This window comes from Taudactylus pleione, unplaced genomic scaffold (assembly GCF_031769625.1).
Source record: "Taudactylus pleione unplaced genomic scaffold, aTauple2 ptg000179l, whole genome shotgun sequence".
Classification (NCBI taxonomy): domain Eukaryota; kingdom Metazoa; phylum Chordata; class Amphibia; order Anura; family Myobatrachidae; genus Taudactylus; species Taudactylus pleione.
Genome location: NW_028284581.1, coordinates 21,304,350 through 21,327,522, shown reverse-complemented (window position 1 = coordinate 21,327,522; position 23,173 = coordinate 21,304,350). Strand labels below are relative to the sequence as shown.

Genomic DNA, 23,173 nt, shown 5'->3' with positions numbered 1-23,173 from the left:
ATCTTTGAGATGTTCTTATGTGTCTAATTATATACTTTCTTATTAATGGCAACTGCCAAATACTTTAATTCAGTATACCATACTAAATTAGTTTCATGTAAAACTTACAAACCTCCTGACCAAATTGCACTGTGAGATCCCAGCTATAACCGATGTAATTCTCTTTTCACCTTTTTTGGTGTACTCAGCGAGGGAGAGCTAATTCAGAACTGACACAGAAAAAAGAAACATATTGAGCAGTGATTCAAATAAGCTTTTTATTTTTCCAAAAATAAATTCATATACCTAAGGGCATTTTTTCCAAAAATCACAAGAAAAGGATTTATTAAGTCTGATAACTTAAAAAAATATCAGTAAATCCATCTGTGTTATAATGACCTTTTTGTATTTTTAATTTGTTTTCTTAACAATTGTTTATGCATTTTTGTAGATAGATATGTGACTTCCCAACATACCCTGCAAGAGAACATTGGCCAATATGATTCCCAGGTCTTGCCTCCACAACCATTTGACCAGCAAGGGCTTCCACAAGGTAAGTGGTTTATCACCCAAACTGTTTTAGTAGTTTTATGTATAGTGATAAAACTACTTAATACAGTGTCTGGTGTTCATGATGTAATATAATTTTCTTAGGCTTTACTGTGACTGATGGGTTTAACCAGCAAACACCGTTCCCAGCTGTGCAGCAGTTACAGGATTCCAGTACCCTAGAGTCTCAAGCACTTTCAACAAGCTACCAGCAGCCAACACTTCTGGAGGTACCAACCACATATACACTATTTCTGTAGAGAGTTCTTTCAATATTTCCTTGAGTGCTAACTTCCTGACAGCTTTGTGAAATCATCAGTTATGGTGCATACACACGATCAGATTTTTTCTTCAGATATGGACGATAACGATTTAAAAATCGTTCAGTCGTTCATATCTGATGGAAAATCGTTCATATCTGACATGCCTGAACGATGGACGATCAACGATGCGCGTTCCCGTTTGTCAGATAACGATATCTGACATCTGATGTGTTTGCAGTCAGACTTGGACGATTCCATTCATTTTAATGCAGTCAAAAATCGTTCAAATCGTTCAAATCGTTCAAAACTTTGGTCAAATCGTCCAAATCGTTCAAATCGTTTAATCGTTCAGTCGTTCATCTGACAAATCTGACAAGTCTGACAAATCTGACCGTGTGTACGCTCCATTAGGGTGTAATATGTTTGTGAGGCTGAAATATATGATTTACTGTTTCATTAGGCAAATCAAAGAGCTAAAACTATTTATCATACAATACCACTACTAAAATGTACAGTATATGTTGCCACATTTATCTATTCAGGAACTGACATCAACACTTGTACAGTATGTTAAATATTGTGAGCAAGTGTTTTGATATATTTGGTGATATAGCGAATTATTGTGATGACTTCAGTTATAGTCGTGGTATTTGAAGAAAGTGTTTATTTTATCATTTAAGTCTATTCTTTAGTGTTCCGAATTTAAATAAATTGATGCCTTCAACTTTATCGTTTGTAGATACATTTAATCATTAACTCCAGAATTTTCCATGTTGAGCCATTTTACACTTAGAAAGCAATTGACTGTTGTCTTTTGTACAATGCACACATTGACACGCACCACTTTGTTTTGTAATTTCATGTATAGGTAACAAGTAATTTATTGAGTACCAGATCTTTATTTTTTTGTTGCTAGACTGCACGTTTAATTCAGGAGGAGGCACAGGAAGAAATTGAACTTGAGACCCAACGCTCCCAATTTTTAGAGTCTACGGAGGAACAAAGCAGACGTGCTTACAGGTTAGTAACTTACATAGATGCCAAATAAGACTAACATTGTTGTATACCTAATGAGGCTCATATGTATTCATGTAAATACATTAACTATATAAGCGTAAATATGCATAAAAGCTCATTTGCAGGTTTATTTTAAGTTTCACACACATGACAATATATGCACTTAAATTTGTCCAAATAAAGAAACTATTAGGGTATCATCATGCAACAGCTGTGACTTAATGTTTTATTAAAATAAATATTTGTTATTTACCTAAATCAGAGGTTTTCAATCTATGTTAGTAAATGTAACCCTCAAAAATCTACAAATCTTACTGAGGAACCCCAACATGCCCATATCACATCCCCCTCCAAAGCTGGGGTACAAGTTTCTGGTACTGTAACTAAATGAGTTGCAGGATTGTTCCTGTATGCAAGTTATAGAACTTTTAGACATTGAGGGTCTCATTCAGAGCCGCTCGTAAGCGGCCGCTCGCTCGTTCCGAGCGATGTTCGCACATCTGCGTATGGGTTTCAGTATGCATGCGCGAACCAGTCAGTGCGGTCAGAAATCGTGTGCTCGCAATATAGCGAATGCCTGATGTTTTGAGTGACAGGATGAGGCGTTTGTGGGTGGTAACAGGGGAAGGTGCTTAAAAACGGGGTGTGGAGATCCGAACGCAGGCGTGCCAAACGGTCAAAACGTGTGTTTAATGGGAGTGCATAATTAAGAAAGCAGCGTCATCGTCCACGTTAGTTGGGTGTCTTTTAGCCAGAACTGCTCGCATGATTGCGGTAGGAAAAACTAACCACAAGAATAGCGAGCAGTTCAGACGCCGTTCGATGTACTCGATTAATCTAATAAATAGCGGACATGACGTATGATGCGAGCGGCCAGGGGGCGTTTTTTACAAAAAAAGTCTGCATGTTTTGTTCGCTCGTTCAGACCTAGAGGCGTCAACAGACCGCAATAGCCATCCCCTTTTTCTGAACGAGACACTCCCCAGCCCTGGAATCACCACCCTAATATTGTGAAAGGTGGATTGAACTTTACTAATAAATGCTCTTCGTGACTATATGGATGATATGGATTTCTGAGAAATCAAAGGAATACAGAATTATTGCAAATTTTATTTTCATGCATTTCATTTTTTACATTTTAGTTAGTACTTACAAATACAGGACTGTCATTAAGCATTTTTGTCTCCTAGAATGAAATCCATTGACAAACACTGATCTAAAACCAAATTTTTTTTTCTTTCCTCCAGCTTTGTATTCCATAATGAGAAAAAGCAAAGCTTATAGACAACGGATACTGGGCCCAGTTCAGACCCGCTCGTTAGGCTGTGTTCGCACGCAGCCTGCCAATGTTTGCAATCTGTGCATGGGTATGCATCGCAGTGTGCGTGCGCGAACTAGTCCATGCGATCGTGAATCATTAGCTCGCTGCGCATAGCCAGCTCGCTAGAATGAGTGACAGGACAAGCCGTTTGTGGGTGGTGACAGGAGATGGTCAATGGAAACGGGGGAGTGGTGGTGCGAATGCAGGCATGCCAGAGCGTCTCAACGCCATTTCAGAGGTGTGCATAATTAAGATGCAGCATCATAATACACGTCACATGGTTGTTTTACACACTGAAGCGCTTGCGGTAGGGTATGGTTAACCACAAGTGCTGCGTTCGCTTCCGTTGGTACTCGATGTTAACGATGGTTGCTTACACTTCCTGGAGATGACGTGGGAAAGTGGGCATCTTAAGACAGGCTGGTGGGCGTCTGCATACACACCGCGATTGCATGCCAAGACATAGTGGGCGTGCTATTGCTTTGCAGTGCGATCGCGATTTGCATACTTTTGCTGCATGCGAACGCATCTAGTGAGCAGGTCTGAGTCGAGCCCACTGCTCCTTGTGGATCTGCAAGGAATATGACAAACTGGGAGGCCTGTTGCTACTAACTAATACAAAGCATCTTTGCTCAGGTAATGTCACCAGCCCAACCTGGTGCTACACTGTACTGGCATTGATTAGCATGGATCTGTGCTTCAGGGGTAGAGCATCTGCAACAGACTGGTCTCCTGACAAGTGCTTCTGCGGTTCTGTCCTCCTCTAAGCATAAAGTAATTTTGACAACACAACATTAATATACTTGGAAGAATCATAATATGGCCACAGGGATACTTTTTTTGTGTGTATGTGTGCAGGTTGAAAACGTGTTTTACACTTACAACCTGGCCCTGTAAATAACCTACAATATGTATAATTTCTAGCATCATTATCTTGTCAAGATCAGAAGTAGTCTCATTCTGTACAGGGTGTTTACTATACAAAATACTTTAACAGTGAAACAGGCATTTCCTTTTGATTACTAAGCTGCTGATAGAATTATTTCATATTTATATGATTTTAATAGGACAAATATTTACAATACTTGCTTTATTTCCATCTTAGATGTGAGTACTGCAATAAAGGTTTTAAGAAGTCCAGTCACTTGAAGCAACATGTTCGATCACACACTGGTGAAAAACCATATAAGTGCTCAGTGTGTGGCCGTGGTTTTGTGTCATCTGGGGTACTTAAGTCACACGAAAAGACTCATACAGGTAAAAACATGGCACTGGGAGAGTAGACAGTCTTTAGAGGTTATATACACCTATAAAAATCAAAACCTAAAGAAACAAATATATTTTAAGGGTCTACATACCAACTACATCTCAATGGAATTTGTGGAAGTTTTTTATTTGCAGTGATCATTGTACAGTAGTGTCACAAGACATAAATGTATACACTCTCTAAGTTCTACATATAATTAATGCATCAATCAATTAAATACAATTAAATCAAAATAATCTATAACTGAAAAAATATTGATCAGATGTTACTACTAGTATAGTCATGGCCTGCAACAGACACAGAATTCATTCTAAGCAGACATTTTATAAAAGTTATGAAGATTATATGCACCATGCTTGCCTACTTTTGAATGCTTCAAAGAACTACATGATTGTGGCCCACCCCACAATATGACTCAACTTGTGCGGAGCAGGACAGTGATTACGTAATTTTACAAGAATCGCTTCATTAAGTCCATAGACCATCCATCCACTTCATTGGTGAAGATGGTGGGATCCTTAAGGCTGTCCTATTTTCCTAGTAAATTTGTGAATTTCGTAAGCATTACAGGAGAGTAGGCAAGTATGATATGCGTAAATCGTTTTTTATGTGCCATTTATACTGTGGCTTTTTTTATAGTTTCATGAAAATATATTTCAATAGATTGGAAATTTATATTATTTGCATATAATTTCTTTGACATTTGTGCATTTTAGATGCTATTACACTAGGCCTGCTTCTATTTTTGGCGCCGTAACAAATCTGATGAGGATTATATATTACTTGAGATTGGACATGGTACATTTTTTTTATGTGCCACCTGTCTCATTTTTATGTATTGTAACTTATTTTTCTTTTACTACGTCTTTAAGTTACTGGCAGCCATGCACTACTAATTTTCCTATAAATAGATTGAATTATTATTTTGATTAACAATAAAAATATTTTACATTTTAAACATTATATTAATTCCTTGGACAGAGTATATCCTTTGCTTAGGAGCACACACTTTTATCGTATTTCATTTTTTTTTGTAACACTGGCTTTCGGCTTGTAGCAGCATCTGGTGTTATTATGAGCCAGCAATAACACTCTTAATCCCTGGAATGATAAAACAATGCATTTAGCAAATAACAAAGTCAAAAAGATGAAAAACTGCTTTAAAAAGCTCATACATGCAGACTTTGCAATAGTAAATAGGTTTCCTTTTAAGAAGCTGCTTTGTGATAGCATTTTCAAATGTACTTTTAAAAACAAAACAAACCCATATTTTATTCACGTTCTTAACTTCATGGATTTGCTTATTTACTCACAGATAAATGTGTGTTGAGAACAAATTTAAGTGAATCACATTATGGGTGGGATGGTAAAACAAATGTAATATATAATATACTGACTAGTTTGAATTTAGCATTGAACAGTTTAAAATGTATATGCAGGTCACCAAAAATATGACTGATTGTAATATAGTTTGCTTTCCAGCATTGTTTGCAGTCAGTCAATGACGAGCATTAACTTTTGTACCATTTTGTATATCTTCAACAAATGTATCCATTCTGGATCTACTATTCCAGGGGTTAAAGCTTACAGCTGCACCATCTGTAATGCTGCCTTTACTACAAATGGTAGTCTGACCAGGCACATGTCCACTCACAGAAGTATGAAACCCTACAAGTGTCCTTTCTGTGATGAGACCTTCAGGACAACAGTACACTGTAAGAAGCACATGAAGAAGCACCAGGGTATCCCTCAATCCCTTGTATCAGATACTGATGGGACCACAAGAGAAGAGGGTAAGACTGTATTTCACAAAGCATATTCTGATCATTTCTCTATAGCTGAATTTTTATTTCTTTTTAAAGTTAGCTTCATTTTAGAAGAAATCAACGTACATATCACATATGAATAAATACTAAATTTTGCATCTGTGGCCAATACATATCAGGAGATTTTTATCTCTCAACGTCATACTTGGTGTAATATTTATGCTTGCCAGTTCTGGGTGCAGTAGCTCTTTCCACAGCTTCAAGCTGCTTCACACTGACTCTTAGGTGTGGCGCTGTAATGGCAAGCATGCTGCATTTGCTTGACTTTATCCCTAAGGTCATGTGATCACTGTCCTGACTTGGAGGTGGGTTGCTCAAACCTGGCTTCCCTATTTAAACGCTGCTGTGTCTAGAGATGGTTGCATCGGCAAATGTGTATGCACTTGCTGATGCCGGGACCCCCGCCAGGTTTCGTCGCACGACAGGTCAGCTGTGTACACATCATTAAATGTGTACCTAGCCTTACTGTGCTGTGGCACAGCTTATATTTCTCAAAGCTATTTCATTGTAATAGGAAACTGAGCGATGGAGTTAATTGAGGCGCTAGGCTGAACTTTTACATTAAGGTCTAAAGAGTTTAGTGAATTTTATCTTGGATCTGTATGCGATAAGGCAACTCCTTTTCAATAAGTAGACATCTTACAGTATATTTAAATTCATTGGTCTGTTTGTTTGTTATGCATTTGGACACCCCTGCACCGATTAGGAGGAAACCAATGCGAGGTGGTCCAGTTGGATCCTGGCCATGTTTTATAGGGGTTAGGATCCCGGTCGGACCTCCCGTGGGTGTACGCTGGGCTGAACTTTGACTCTGGGAGCCTGTTACGAGCCCTCAACTGGATGAATTTGGATGAAAACTTCACAGAGGGGTGGCAATTGGTCTGGAATGCCTAATGAAGTGATTGATGTCCTGGTCAGACCTCACGGCGGAGTGCGCCGAAAAGAACTGGGGAACCTGTAATGGGCCTTCCATTGGATGGATTTAGATGACATCACATAATAAAACTTAATAACTTGAAGATTTAAACCCGGGCAATGCCGGGTACTTCAGCTAGTTTAATAAATAGATATTTTCTGAAAAATTTGTCATCTAGCAGAATAACTTTTATGCCATGCATTTTATTAAACATTTTTAGAAATATAAACCAAGAAAGCATGGTAAAGTCACTTGTTTATCAAAAAAACATAATGTTCTTTTTAATATCATTCACTTTATATATAGAAGGTCACAATACAATAATAGTGTTCAATCTAGGTCCGGCAGCAGCAGGGCGCCGATCCCAGAGATAGGACACTTCTGCATGGCCGAAAAGGGGGCATGGCCAAAGAAAAGGATGTGTGTCTTTATAACTCGTCCCCTGTTCGCCGCTCCTGGGGGCGTGCCTGGCACTTACGGACATGCCGGGCAGCCCCCAAGCGCTGCGGACACTGTGAATGGATGCCGGGCGCAAGCCCCTGGCATCCATTCACCGGCATTGACTGCACCGCCGCCGTTTTGACCACCCATGGGTGGAGACACAGCGACCCGCGGGTGGAGACAGAACCCGCAGGCTGTGGAGAGCAGGGTGCTTTATGCCTTTCAGAAATAGGACAGGGCATAGTGCCCCTGCTGAAACAGCCTAGCAGGAACGCTAAATAAGGCTAAAAAGGGCATGTACATTTGAGAAAGATAAGGCTTTGGAATGACTGATATAACATTGTATATTTATTATAGAAGGAAAAATAATTAGAAATGTAATGGATTACACTGTGCTAGAATGGCATTCTTAGGTTTGCTATTGTATATGATATACATATATATAATATATATATTGTGGATCCATAAAAGGCATATTTTGAAGACTGGTGAGTGCACCCCTTTTGAATTTTTTGTGCATATATATACATATATATATATATATATATATTGCTTGTGTTCGGCACTCTATAAACAAATTCCACAGCGTTGCACGGTGCCCTTCCCTAGTCACAATAGAGGTATAAACAGGTATAGAACGGCACTCAGGCTTGTAATATCCAAATAAAGCAGACACTTCAACTGCGTAATTCCTTGTCAATTCTTGAGTGTTTCGTATATGTAGTGACCCCATTGACGCCAGGCAACAAATAGATATTATGTTACTCTATTTTTTAGCCAGGGGATACTCACCACGCCTGTTAAAAAAAGCCAAAGAAAAGGTGTTAGCCTTATCGCGTGTAGATTGTCTAAGATCAACTAAAAAGGCTCACGACAACAACAAGATTATTTGGACTTTGGATTATTCACCATCGAATCAGATGTTGATGAGAGATGCTAAACAACGTTGGCCAATGGTGGCTAATGATCCATTGCTTCCTGCGCTGAAAAATTCATCCATAATGCCGGCATATAGACGTGGAAAAAACATCAAAGACTGGGTTGTGCATAATGATATCTCACAATTTAGGGAACCTCATTCTCCCCATTTTTTGACTCGTAAACCCGGCAACTATAAATGCTTGGGCTGCATTACTTGCAGCTCCCTTGAAACAGGGGACACGTTCGCACATCCACATACGGGCAAGAGATTGAAAATTTAATTTCCTCTAACATGTTCCAGTAAATTCGTGGTTTACTTTATTAGATGTCCTTGTGGACTTTTTTATGTGGGCAAAACAACACGCCAATTCAAGTAAAGAATAGCATTACACAGATCGGCAATAAGAGCGGCTATAGATGGGAAGGATTCTGACCAGCCAGTAGCTCGTCATTTTCGGGACTACAAGCATGGATTATCAACAATTAAATACAAGATGATTGACCAAATCCAAGTACCACAGCGGGGTGGTGATCGTGGACGTCTGTTATTACAGCGATAGACCAGATGGATCTATACACTAAACACGGTCCAACCCTATGGATTGAATGAACAACTTTCCTTCTCCTGTTTTGTATGAACATGATATTGAGTAGTATAGATGTTTTTATCTATGATCATAGGGGCTTTTGAATTACTATGCGTACAGTTAGGTAATCTAATCACAAAGGGTGGTGCTATATCAGTAATAGTAACTTTTCGCATAAACTACTCTAGTTCTCATTTTTAAGTTTTTTTTCTGTTTGTATCTTGGTATATAGTCTCTATAGGTTAGAATAGTGTCTATTGTTAATTACTACAGATGGAGTAGTTACTATGTAGTTATACAGTAGCCACAGTAACATATTGCGTACTTCGTTTGAGTCTGTAGGTATAAATCTGCTTTTTTTCTGTTTGTTTGTATATAGTATATGCAGGTCACAATGGGGTCTATTGCCAAGTATTATTGATGGAGTTGTAATTGTTACTAATATAGATTTCATAGTCAGACATTAGATAATTAAATCGTATCACCATATTAGCTGTCAATGCATGAGCTTATAGACGGATTTAGTTGATTATGGGTCTAATAGATAGATATTATCTTATGCCGCGAGTAGAGCATCTAGCAATGTAATTGTTTGTTTTTAGTAACTAAGGTGATGGGTCACGTGATCGGCAGGCTTCCCTGGGACCTATGGAGACGCTGCCAGCTAGCGTCGCGGGCTGATGACGTCATCGGGTTCACAGGGAGCCGCGCTGATGGAGGTTTGCACAATGGGTGTTTTGTTTATAAAGGTATGTACCCTGTTCTTGTTTTTCTATGTGTCTTGATAAAAGAGCAACGCTCTGAAACGTTGACAAGGAATTACGCAGTTGAAGTGTCTGCTTTATTTGGATATTACAAGCCTGAGTGCCGTCCTATACCTGTTTATACATATATATATATATATATATATATATGTCCATCGGTCCTCAGATCAACAATCTTGTTCATGTCCATAAAGGTCAGATTAGCTAGTATAGGTCAGATGGCAACAAAGCAAAAATAGACATTCACAGTGCCCCATGTCACATAAACTAGGGGCCTCTATTATACAATTTTGCAATCTACAATATTTCATGCTTAAGGAGTGGCAGGAACTCATTAAGTGAATGATCTCCTAAATATTGTTATGAATATGTAACAAACTTGATATCTGAGTCCAAAGAGATTTATTGTTACAGTACGTCTATATTGCTAATAAAATAAATATTCACTTCATTGTTTGCTTATAGGGAGATTCTTGAGACATTACAATAGGATCAAGAATGTAGAGGAAAATCTGCTTGCACTATGTCTATAAACCATTTATGTGCCAAAAACCACAATAACTATACCACCATAACTGTAAAATAATGATGTAATCAGTAACCCCTAAAACCCTGTCTATGTGCTGGGTTGGATTGATGCTGGTTTGCATAGCATAAAAATTTTAAAGTTGGTTGAAAACCAAGAACCAGATGCTAGAAAATAGGCTGCACACATTTGAATGTTATCAGATTTGCTCTTATCTGATACTTGTCCCAGCTTCCTACTGGTGAGATGGTGGAGGGAAGAGGTCAAGTACCATAACTGTGAATAGATTCAGACTTGCCCAGATGTACACATATGCCAAAGCTGTATCAATTACAGGTGCCTGAATGCTGGTTCAAATTCATGCTGGTGATGGTCACCAGCACTATTTGTGGATTAATGCTAAAGCTGATATGTGCCTTCTTCATTGCTTGTGCATATAATATGATTGGCTTTCTAGCTGGTTCCCGCAGGATGCATTCTGGTTAGTCAGCAGAGCAAGGGGAGTAGAGTGATTGCTCACTCTACCCCCTGCTCCTGGATGTGCTCTGGCCAAGCAGCAGAGCAAAGGAAGGAGAGTGCTTTCCCCACTCTCTCCCTTGTTGCTCTGGGTACTGCACAGGCTCTTCCACATCAAGTTCCACGTGCCCCCTGGCCTTCTGGAGTTTCAAAGGGGACCTGGGAGCCAGGGAGGCAGCAGACGCAGCAGTGCAGGTGTTTCAGCATCATGACGCTTGTCACGGAAAGAAGCTGGGAGCAGGCCGCGACAGACTCCGTAGGCCTGGAGAGGAAATCAAATGGAAAGGAGTCCTAAGGTAAGTAAACTAGAATGGTTAAAGAGATTGGCAGGAAAAGGGATGTTTGGTATGTAAAGAGGTTGGGTATGGGTTCCCGGCGGTCAGGATGCCGCCAGTCAGAGTACCGACACCGACATCCCAACAGTCAGAACCCTGACACACGTAGGTAAGTATACTACCACTAGCCCTAGCCCCTAACCTAACCCTCCCTCCCCTATGCCTAACCCTAACCTCCCCCCCTAATGCCTAAACCTAACCACCCCCCCCCTCCCCGCACCATAATCCTAACTCTCCCCTCCTTAGAGCTTAAGCGAAACCCTGCACCTAGTGTCTAACCCTAAACCTAACTATCCCCTAACCTCTGATACTCCCCTTCGGGATGCCAGGGGTTGGGATACTGGAGCCGTGTCACTCTTCAGTGTCTCACGACAGTCAGCCACGGAGGAGAGTGTTCATAACAGATCCCTTTCATCACAAGTAGAGCGGATAACTATCCATCTACAGTCACACAAGTACAGTGTCGAAAGTTGTACTAACATTTTAAAAGGTTTATTTCCATTAAATAAAGGTAATGTTGTAGTTATTTCTGGATATAAAAGTATATGTGCCATATTTAAAAATAACTTGGATTTAAATAATATTAGTGCATGTGGACGATCACTCTATTCTCCTCGCAATCAGGATGAGATCTTGACGCCTTCGTTCCTTTGTGACCCATATGTACATGGCCAGCTTAGATTCAACACATGCACATTTCAGAAAGGATTAAGACACCATTTATTTGGTTCTTACATATGAATCTTCGCTGTGTCAGCAATATATTGGAAAAGCAGTCCCGTCTAGAGCATATTCCTACATTCCAGCAATTTCAATGGCGGATGACTTTGACATGGGCTGTGATACAAGGTGGTACTTTACTCAAATAAATTGAGAAAGTTGATACATCCTATGGGGTATATTTACTAAAGTGCAGGGTTTTAGAAGTGGAGATGTTGCCCATAGCAACCAATCAGATTCTACTTAACATTTATCTAGCACCTTGTAGAAGTTAACAGCTAGAATCATATTGGTTGCTATGGGCAACATCACTTCTAAAAACCTGCACTTTAGTAAATATACCCCTTATTCTTGAATATTTAAATATATACCCCTTATTCTTGAATATTTAAATATAATTTGCTAGCATGCTCATCATGCAGATAGTTACATTTAAGACAACCTGCCATATGATCATCATAAGATAGAAATCTGCAACAATATTAGAAACCTCTTTTCTCCAATGTAAAATATAAAGTATGTTGTTAATTTTTATGTCTCCCTTTTTTTCAGAAAGAAAACATCCTGTTTTTCTCATTTCAATTTACTTTACTTGAAATGTTTTACTAGTAGTTACTTAAGAAAGAACAATGGCTCCTGTATTAGTAAAAGGAAACTAAAATGAATTAGCTTTATGAAAGTTTTATTGTAGGTTTGTGATTTATCTTATTATACATTTTGATAACAACTATAACTGCTTTTCATAGGAGATGTGTGTCTTGATGAAGAGGATGAAAATTCGGATAGAGGCGCATCTAGGAAGTCTCGGCATGGAGTCATCACTTTTACTGAGGAGGAGACCGCTGAGCTTGCAAAGATTCGACCAAGAGAAGGAGCCACTATCTCGGAGAAAGTGCTGGTCCAGTCAGCAGCGGAAAAAGATCGTATAAGTGAAATCAAAGATAAACAGGCTGAGATGGAAACAGAGCCTAAGTTTGCCAACTGCTGTACTTTCTGTCCCAAAAGCTTTAAAAAGCCCAGTGACTTGATAAGGTAATAAGTCTACCTTTTGCCATATTTCCATGATACATTTCCTCTTGCAGTGAAACTCTGTAATATAGTAGGGTATGGAATGACTATATAAGTGTGTGTATATTTATAGATGTGTCCTCATATACATCTTTTTTGCGCCATATGGCGTGAGATACTTGGCGCAATGTAGAGACTCCACCACGGGTAGCAATTCCCATCCTTGCATACTTGTTTTTCCTAATTTTGTGTCTTAATTTGCTAATATTGTACTAAGGGCCTGATTCAGAGATAGACGCAGTTGCAGAACAATTGTTTTGTAGGCTGGGCCAACAGCCATGAAAGTGCAGCCTCTAGTTTTACTAGGAACCCATGACACATCTGTAGCTACCTCCACATTGGGGAGGCAATGTGTCTCATGTAAGCATTGGGTTACAAGCTGTTTTTATGTTATACATCTCAGAAATGCAGATAGCCAACTGATGCTTACCACACAAAGTAAACATATGGCTCATTCTCCTGTGAATTTCTGAAGACCAGTTCAAAAATTCAAGTATGTGTAAATGGGTCTTTGTTTTGTTTTTTTAACTTTTTTCTTTTAAAAGATTCTTCAGTAATAGCATTTTATATACAACTACAGATGTGTCCTTCTACATCTTTGCTGGGGTTGGGTATGGGAAGCTGGCGGTCAGAATCCCGACATGGTTAGGATACCGACACTTGTCTGTCGGTATCTTAACCCTTTCCCTAAACCTAACCTCCCCCCTAGTGCCTAAACTTAACCCTCCCCCCTTAGTGCTTAGCCCTACCCCTAGTGCCTAACCCTCTCCCTAGTGCCTAACCTTACCCTTTCCCTAACCCTGCTACTTACCCACGGGATGCAGGCAGTTGGGATGCCGGTGCTGGGATTCTGACGTGTCGTGATTCCAGTGCCGGCATTCTGAGCACCAGAATCCCTGCGGTCTGTATTATAATACAGACCGCATCCCTTTTGCTGCAATTGCACTAAAAAGCCTCTCTCTGTGCACCATGCCCCGTGAGACTCTGCTAGCGCCGGGCGTCTTTCTTTTTTTTTACTGAAAATGCATCTAAATGCATCTGGGTTTGTATGCAAACTCAGGTACACACAGACATACAAGTGTCGCTTATCAAATTAATTAGCACAGTTTGCTGCTGCGTCCTAGTTGCATCGCATTGCAATGCAACTTTTAGGCGAAAAAAGACGCCCGACGCTAGCAGGATAGCACGGGACCTGGCAGCTCACTCATACCAGGCAAGTCGCACTGCGTGGTGTATTGAGGCTAGATGTATGAGGACACATCTGTATCAACATAAAATTATAAAAAACAAAAGCAAGGCAAAAATATTCCTAAGTGAGAGAAAATGTTGATGTTCTATCTAATCTTTTGAGGGAAAGAAAGTGGATTAAGGGGGGTTTCTTTTGTAGTCGTATAACTAAATTATTTCTAGGTCCACCTGTATTTTTTACTTTTTTTTGCAATTGCCACTCAGTAAATAAATGCAGGGTTGCTAAACCATTCCTTTTAATTACTGATATTCAGATAAGATACAGACTGAATCCAGTCAGCCTCAAATTGTTTGTTTGTCGGTAATTTCACAAGTGAATATGTGTAAGTAATGAAACGGATAAGTTGGCTTCCCTGAATGCATGTACAGGGTGAGTCTCCCATATCCAAAATGCTTGGGACCAAGGGTATTTTGGATAACGGAATATTCCGTATTTTGGAATATTTGTATACCATATTGAAATGTCTTAGGAATAGGACTCAAATCTAAACACAGAATACATTTATGATTCATATACACCTTATACATACAGCCTGAAGGTAATTTTATACAATATTTTCAATAATTTTGTTGCTCAAACAAAGTTGTTGTACATACATGAAATTTATTTATGTTTCATATACACCTTATACACACATACTATAGGTCATTCTATACTTTATTTTTAATAATTTTGTGCCTTAAACAAAGTTTGTGTACATTGAACCATCAAAAATCAAATGTTTCACTATCTCAATCAAGCTAAAAATATTCTGTATTTCTGAATATTTGGATATGGGAGACTCAACCTGCAATTGTTATGCAGCAAAAAGCTTGGACCAACAAGCTTTATAAAATATGAGTTCATCCTGGCCTAAACACATGGTGATAAGCCAACATTGTAACATTTCTTTCAGAATTGTTTGATCGTAAAAACCAAGCCCTTGTTTCTATGGATTTTTATTTCACTTTGGTAAAGCAATAGAATAACAGTTGCAATTTATTCTACTAACTATGAGTAAGTTGGAAAATACTTTCTATGCAAAATAACCCATGTCCATATTGATACGAATACCCCTTTCCACTGCCAGCAATAACCCAGGTTTTTGCATGTAAACGCAGTGCAGTGTGAAGGGGCAGGGTTGAAATAAGCCGGGTCAAGTGACCCGGCATTTTAACCGTCGTCATGAGCAGGGTTGAACGCGGGCTCAACCCGGCTCGTGAAGCAGTGTGAAAGGGTGACCCGGGTCCCGTTCTTTGATCATCTCCAAGCGCCGGCTCATTACGTGACGCTGGTGGCGTCATCCGGGTCAGGCCGCCTGTCTGACGGGTTTCTGCTGAGTGGTTACCAGAATGAACGTGTGAACATCATTCCGGCAAACTAGTAGCACCAGACAATATCATACAGATATAACATACATGAATACATTGAACACTAAGCATAGCAGCAGTTAAGCATGAAAATAAATGTATGGATGCAATTACACATAATAGCAGCGTGAGTTAGTGATATAAAACTGGATTTTTTTCCCACACTGACCTGAGAAAAATACAGCTAAATACAACAATTGAGGTTTACTGTGTCTTTATATTGACAAAAAATGTTTCTTCCCCTTTTTGTTTAATTTTGTACCATCTGTCCCATTTTAAAAGTTTGTGTTTGGTAATTTAGAAATGATATATGTACTCAGAAACAATTACCACAATGCAACATATTATCTGATATTCATCTAACATCATTTTCCAAGCTACTTTACAAGTAGCCATTCTTGATTGCGCGTCTCTGTCTAATCTGATCACCACCACTCGGCAAATAAATATGCTGAATGTTATTGTGGATGATGTGCCTGGAAGAAATCACTCTCGAATTTCATTGTTGGAAATACACAAAGGTTTTGAGAAAGTTTTGAATAGATTAGTTTTTGCATTCATGTCAGATAATGTTATGATTAACAGAATAATAGTGCTCTCAGCCTACCTTCCCTCCTTGATTATTTTGTTAGCTAAACTCTTTGGCCTTAATTTAGGCCAGTTGGGACAAACAATTGTAACATACAACAAAAATGGAAAATAACATAAAGATGATTACTAAGGACAACTGACCTGAATGACATGAGCCTTTAGGGGAAGAAAACCTCTCTGTATGGTGTAGTTTGTTATTCTACCATATATACCTCCCAACATGGTTGATTTAAAAATTCATGACCCTGCTTGTCCATACCTAAGAAGGTAGTAATTAGAACAAACAGGAATATTCAAGAATAAATGGCTTGCGTGTTTTGAACCCTTCTGTTTGAAATGTTTGGGCTTTTGATGATAAATACATGCAAAGACATTATTGATGGTTGGTATCCCTTGATGTTGGACATTACCTGGTAGAGGATGTTTTAGTATTTGCTGTGTAAAGTACTCTCTAAGGAGGATAATCCAATCAGCCGCGATAAAGCTGTAATTTGTCGCACATCAAGTAATCAAATACTCCTCGCGAAAATTTGCTCATCAAATCTATGCGCGCTCGCGTTTTTCGCTCAATCCAATTGCAAAAGTCGTGATGTGTCATTCGCGCGATAATTCTTGCTGGTTTTACCCGCGATAAGTATAGGTAAAAATGGAGAACTCTACCTGTACCCACAAAAAAGGCAAACTGATATAGGATAACCATATAGAAGTGTATTAGTGGGGTTATTAAATTGTCAAATGGTTGTTATATGCATTTACCTAAATCAGTCAAATAATGATAGAAAGCAAGTGTTTTTCTTTTTTTTTTACTAAATTAAATGTTCTTTTTAAATTGGGTGTTCATTCAAATGCTGATAAGTATATATTTTGTGTTATTTAAAGCCACTTTTAAAAACCTTCAAAATACGCCTCTAACACCCACCTGCAATCTTAAAAACATCTGTCCCATTCATACAGAAGCCCCATATACCTGTCCCACATCAATTAACCCATTTCCCTGCACTTTATCCCCCCCAAAATAACATGTAACTATTGGCCAAATTAAGCTAATTAAAAATTATTTTTGCCTAATTAGTCATTAAGGAGGTTGTCCCAGTGGTTCTGAACCAAGTCCCGAAATTTTTACCTTAAAATAGGGATTTTTCCCAACTTTTCACTTGGTCAGGAGGTGGTGAAATCTAATTTGTGAAAAATTCTATGGAGAATTTGCATCCACGAATTCCGTGGCTAAATGGATTGTTTTTAGTCACGCAATAAGCCATTTTCTTGAAAAAGCGGCTTATAGGATATCCTTCTAGTATCGGATAAAGATATTGTTATTAAAACGGTAAATAGAGAACATTATCACAGAAAGGCTGCATAATTGTTTTGTATTTTTTTGTCTTTTCTTAGACATATACGTATCCATACTGGGGAGAAACCTTATAAATGTGATGAATGTGGAAAGAGCTTTACGGTTAAATCAACATTGGATTCACACGTGAAAACCCATGCAGGTTAGCAAACAAGCATGTTACTGCACACAGCAGGATATCTTACAAGGATAAACCTGTTTTTTTATATTTTACAAATTTAATCTTATAACTTGTTGGGGGAATAAGTGATAAAACAGGTGCCACAGTGCTGATTCCTGGGGTGTTGGTAAGAGGTTTTATGAAAATATAAGGCAGTGTTTGTCAGGCAAGGTGATACAAGCTGCACTTTGAAAGACCTTTTGAAACTTGTACAGCTTGAAGATTTCATAATAGAGAATGACAAAGAAGTCATAAGTAGGGTTACAGTTTGGACAAAGTCTTGAAAGTGCATGAGAAAATATTGAGTGAGGATGACAACTGGTCACAAGTAAAGCTGGCCACACATCTAAAGATTATCTGTCCAACCAGCCAACTAGTTGATTGGTTGGAATGAAAATCTAGTAAGGTATGAAAGCAAATGACAATCAGCAATTTGCTCCCAAATGCCGGAAAATGGACAAAAACTGTTGTTTGAACAAATTGTTTAGATCAAACAATTTGAACGACCATTTTCATCTGTTTTCCGGCATTTAGGAGCAAATTGCTGATCATCAGTTACTCCTATCAGTTACCAGATTTTCATTCCAACCAATCAACTAGTTGGATGAAAGTTGGTCTAGTGTGTGGCCAACTAAAGAGTAGTGGGTGTTTTAAAGAAACATTTGAAAAATGATCCAGACATAAAGGAACAGTTATAAGTGATATTTATCAATTTAATATAAATAAGTGTATATTAAATTAATATACTTTCATTAATTCAAAGAGGATATACAAAACATCCATAAGAGAAACACCAGCAGCAACTCTTGGTTACATTAAACAGAATACAACATGAAATATCCAATAACCCATTTTGAGTAGACTCAATCTTGTCACGGCCAGGGTATTTCAGCATGGCGCAAGGCGGGTGTTACCTGTGAGGTCGTTGTGGCGCGGGCTGTCTGGTGGCGGAGCTGGTGTCTGGCGGGGGGCTTTGGCTGCGCGCGTTGTTGTGCGCCCCTGTTGTCACTCTGCGCTGGTGAGGCCTGGTGGCGTCTCCGTTCCGTTTGGCATGGGCGCCGCCATCTTGCCTTCTGGCCATGTGATGAGGCTGGCCAATCCTGGTGAGTCACATGTTCCCTCCGGCCAGTAACAGCACGGCATGGGGTATTTAGGAAGGGTCAGTGCCTTCCTTCTTTGCCAGTGCAACATGTATCTCAGCCTAGCTGAGAGGGAGTTCTCTGTGCTTTCCTGTTCCTGTGAATTCGCTGTCTGCCAGTCTGCCTGTCAGCTCCTAGTTCCCACTGGACTACCCCGCTACCTCCATCACCTTTGCCCATGCCTGAGTGCCTGAGCCTGCTGACATCCTGCGCTTCAGTTCACTATCTGCAAACCTGGCTTGATTATTTTCAGTTCACTACCTGCAAACCTGGCTTGATTATTTTCAGTTTCACTACCTGTACACCTGGACTGCTCTAATTGTTTCTACCTGGACATTAACCCTTTTGCTCCCACCACAGAACTCTTGTGCACATTTATATTTTCCTGGACTTTTATTTACTGCCACATTATATGTCTACTCAAGCACTTATTAAAAATCCTAGTTTTATTTTCAAATCTGCTTCTGTGATCGCTCCTGCTACCACCCCGGGTCCACAAGCAACCCAGAATATAACAGTTTGCACTGGCCCCATGGAGCCGGCCATGGATCAGGAGTCAGGAGTGGATTTGTTCAGGTGCATTTCTGGTCGTTTAGAAAATCTGGAAAACATGCAGCATCAGATGGCTAAATTTCTGCAAGAGATGTCCAAGCGACAGGATAGTTTGCAAACTTCCTTTTCTACCCCTGAAGTACCAGCATCTACATCCGCATCAGCGTCTGGGAATACAGGAGGCAGATCATCTCCCCGCTTACGTCTTCCTTTACCAAATAAATTTGACGGCAATCCTAAACTCTGCCGAGGTTTCCTAAATCAGTGTGACATGCATTTTAGACTGCAGCCTGGCAACTTTCTAACTGCAAGAACTAAAGTGGCTTATATAGTCTCTCTGTTATCCGGCCAGGCCTTGGAATGGGCTTCCCCACTCTGGGAGCGCTCAGATCCGCTGCTGGATAATTACGCAGGCTTTGTGTCATCCTTCAGGAGGATTTTCGATGAACCTGGGCGTACTGTATCAGCATCATCAAACATCATGACACTGAGACAAGGGGTCCGTCCTGTCAGTCAATATGCCGTGCAATTTCAAATTTTAGCATCAGAGCTCAAATGTAATGAGGAAGCCCTCTCCTTGGCCTTCTGGCATGGGTTGTCAGACCGACTAAAGGATGATCTAGTCACTCGAGAGCTTCCTACTAATCTGAACGACATGATTTTGTTGTATATCAAAGTTGACCTACGCTTCAGGGAACATCAGGCTGAAAAAAACAGAACTGACCGGCAAAGGTCATTTACCCCCTCCATTTCTACCCACCCCATTCCTTCCCCTACTGAAGAGGAGCCTATTCAGGTGAATCATACACACCTCTCTAAAGAAGAACGTCAGAGAAGACTGCAAAAGAACCTCTGTCTGTACTGCGGAGAGTCCGGTCACCTGCTGATCTCCTGCCCCCGTAAACCGGGAAATGCCAAATCCTAACTGACCCTGGAGACATCAAGTTAGGAGTTATGAACCCGTCTCCAAAAATTAAAGATTTCACGATTACCCTAGCCTTGGATCTTAAACCCAAACCTGTCTTTTCTACTGCTCTACTCGACTCGGGAGCAGCCAGAAATTTCATAACGTCTAGTTTCATAGATAAATTTCAGATTCCTTGTTTGTCTCTCAACCATGCCATCTCTCTGACCTCTATAGACGGACGCCCTCTAACTGACGGGATAGTCACCAAAGAGACTCAACCAGTATTGGTCCGAATTGGGGCACTTCATTCTGAGTCCTTAAAATTCCTGGTGATATCAGAGGCCTCTCAAGAAATTGTTCTTGGTCTACCCTGGTTGCGTCAACATAATCCCAGGATAGATTGGAGTTCTATGCAGATTCTGTCATGGGGTATGGACTGTCAGAACTCCTGTCTTCCAAAAATTCGACCTGTGAGAAAGACCGTTCCATTAGTTTCTTCTGCCATTCCCAAGGAATATCAGATGTTCGCCGACATTTTCTCTGAACAACAAGCAAATATCTTACCCCCTCATAGGGAATGGGATCGTCCAATTGAATTGATACCTGATAAGATACCACCTCGTGGTCGTACCTATCCGCTGTCCTTGCCTGAGACTCAAGCCATGACCGAATACATCCGGGACAACCTGGCAAAGGGGTTCATTCGCCCCTCTACTTCACCTGCCGGAGCTGGGTTTTTCTTCGTTGGCAAGAAGGACGGTGGTCTAAGACCATGTATCGATTATCGAGGCCTTAATGACATTACTGTAAAGAATCGATTCCCTCTTCCCCTGATTACTGAGTTGTTTGATAGGGTCAAGGGCTCTGTCATTTTTTCAAAATTAGATCTAAGAGGGGCTTACAACCTCATTCGTATCCGAGCTGGCGATGAATGGAAGACCGCTTTTAATACCAGAGATGGACATTTCGAGTATTTAGTAATGCCTTTTGGATTGTGTAACGCCCCTGCTGTCTTTCAAAGTTTCGTTAATGAGATTTTCCGGGATCTGTTATATGTTTCGGTTGTTGTCTATCTGGATGACATACTGATTTTTTCACCCTCTGTGGCTAAACATCAAGAACATGTTAAAGAAGTTTTGACCCGTTTGAGAGAAAACCACCTTTACTGCAAACTGGAGAAGTGCGTCTTTGGAGTGCCCAGTGTACCTTTTCTCGGCTATGTAATATCTGGCTCCAGTTTAGAAATGGACCCCAAGAAGGTACAGGCAATTCTGGATTGTACCCGACCTCAGACACTGAAGGCCATCCAGAGATTGTTGGGCTTCGCAAATTATTATAGACGCTTCATTAAGGGATTTTCTACACTGCTGGCTCCCATTACAGCCTTGACCCGCAAAGGTGCTAATCCTGCCCAATGGTCACCTGAGGCAGAGTCTGCCTTTCATCTTCTAAAACAGGCCTTTATCTCAGCACCAGTTCTTCGACAACCCGATCTGGACAGGCCTTTTTTGTTGGAAGTAGACGCATCATCTGAAGCTGTGGGAGCAGTCTTGTCTCAACGTTATGAGGACAACCGAGTCCATCCGTGTGGGTTCTTTTCTAAAAAATTCTCTCCTGCCGAAAGGAACTACGCCATAGGTGAGCAAGAACTACTAGCTGTAAAGTTGGCGTTGAAGGAATGGAGATATTTGCTAGAAGGCGCCAAGTTTCCATTTACTGTATTTACGGACCATAGAAATCTCCTATTTCTCAAAAACCTCCAATGTGTGAGTCCTCGTTTGGCCCGCTGGGCAATATTCTTTGCCAGGTTTCAGTTCACCCTGACCTTCCGGTCTGGAGCACTTAATCAGAAGGCTGATGCCCTATCGAGATCTCTCCTCTGTGATGATCAATCTGAAAATCAAAGCAATACCCCTGTCTTGGAATCAAGAGTTTTCGCCGCATTACAACTTCAGCCTCCTACGGGAAAATCATTTGTGGCCCCGGAATTAAGGAAGCAGCGTCTCACCTGGGCACATTCCTCTCGCTTCGCAGGGCACTCAGGCACTCGGAAGACCTTGGAGTTCCTGAAAAGACATTATTGGTGGCCTTCTATGAAGGCAGATATAATGGAGTTTATCTCTTCCTGCTCCTCCTGTGCCCAGCATAAATCATCACGACAAGCTCCAGCTGGGGAATTGCTTCCATTACCTACTCCATCACGTCCATGGACGCATCTCTCCATGGATTTCGTCACAGACCTGCCAGTCTCTCAAGGTTTCAACACTATCTGGGTTGTAATAGACCGATTTTCTAAGATGGTCCACTATATACCGTTGAAGAAGTTACCTTCTGCCCCTGACCTGGCACAGTTGTTTGTCCAACACATATTTCGTCTACATGGCCTTCCTGCTGAAATTGTCTCTGACCGTGGTGTGCAGTTTACTGCAAAATTCTGGAGGGCTTTGTGTTCTGTTCTTCAAGTGAAGTTAAACTTTTCCACGGCCTACCATCCGCAAAGCAACGGCTCCACCGAGAGAGTTAATCAAGATCTAGAGACTTTCTTAAGAATTTTTATGTCATCTTCCCAGGACAATTGGGCTGCCTTGCTGCCGTGGGCTGAGTTTGCACATAATGCTTCCTACCACTCGTCAACTAACCAAACGCCATTTCAGGTTGTATATGGCCTTCATCCTCGTGTTCCCGAATTCCGAAGCCTGCCTGTTTTCGATGTTCCGGCCGTGGAGGACACGGTGCGGAATTTTGCTGCCATCTGGACTCAAGTACGGTCTGATTTGTTGAAGGCATCCTCTCGCTATAAGACCCAGGCCGATAAGAAGCGTAGAATAGTTCCACGCATGCAAGTAGGAAACCAGGTCT

General features: G+C 40.4%; 1 protein-coding gene across 2 annotated transcripts in view; it reads left to right on the top strand.

Moving 5' to 3' along the window:
* Positions 1 to 23,173, top strand: part of ZNF236 (zinc finger protein 236) — a 192,347-nt gene that overhangs the window by 90,399 nt on the left and 78,775 nt on the right. For both annotated transcript variants that reach the window (XM_088475911.1, XM_088475912.1), the window contains exons 16-22: positions 431 to 532; positions 634 to 758; positions 1,708 to 1,811; positions 4,235 to 4,386; positions 5,971 to 6,189; positions 12,695 to 12,980; positions 17,595 to 17,698. In XM_088475911.1, coding sequence (XP_088332037.1) covers positions 431 to 532; positions 634 to 758; positions 1,708 to 1,811; positions 4,235 to 4,386; positions 5,971 to 6,189; positions 12,695 to 12,980; positions 17,595 to 17,698 — 1,092 coding nt within the window. The remainder of the gene's footprint in view (positions 1 to 430; positions 533 to 633; positions 759 to 1,707; positions 1,812 to 4,234; positions 4,387 to 5,970; positions 6,190 to 12,694; positions 12,981 to 17,594; positions 17,699 to 23,173) is intronic.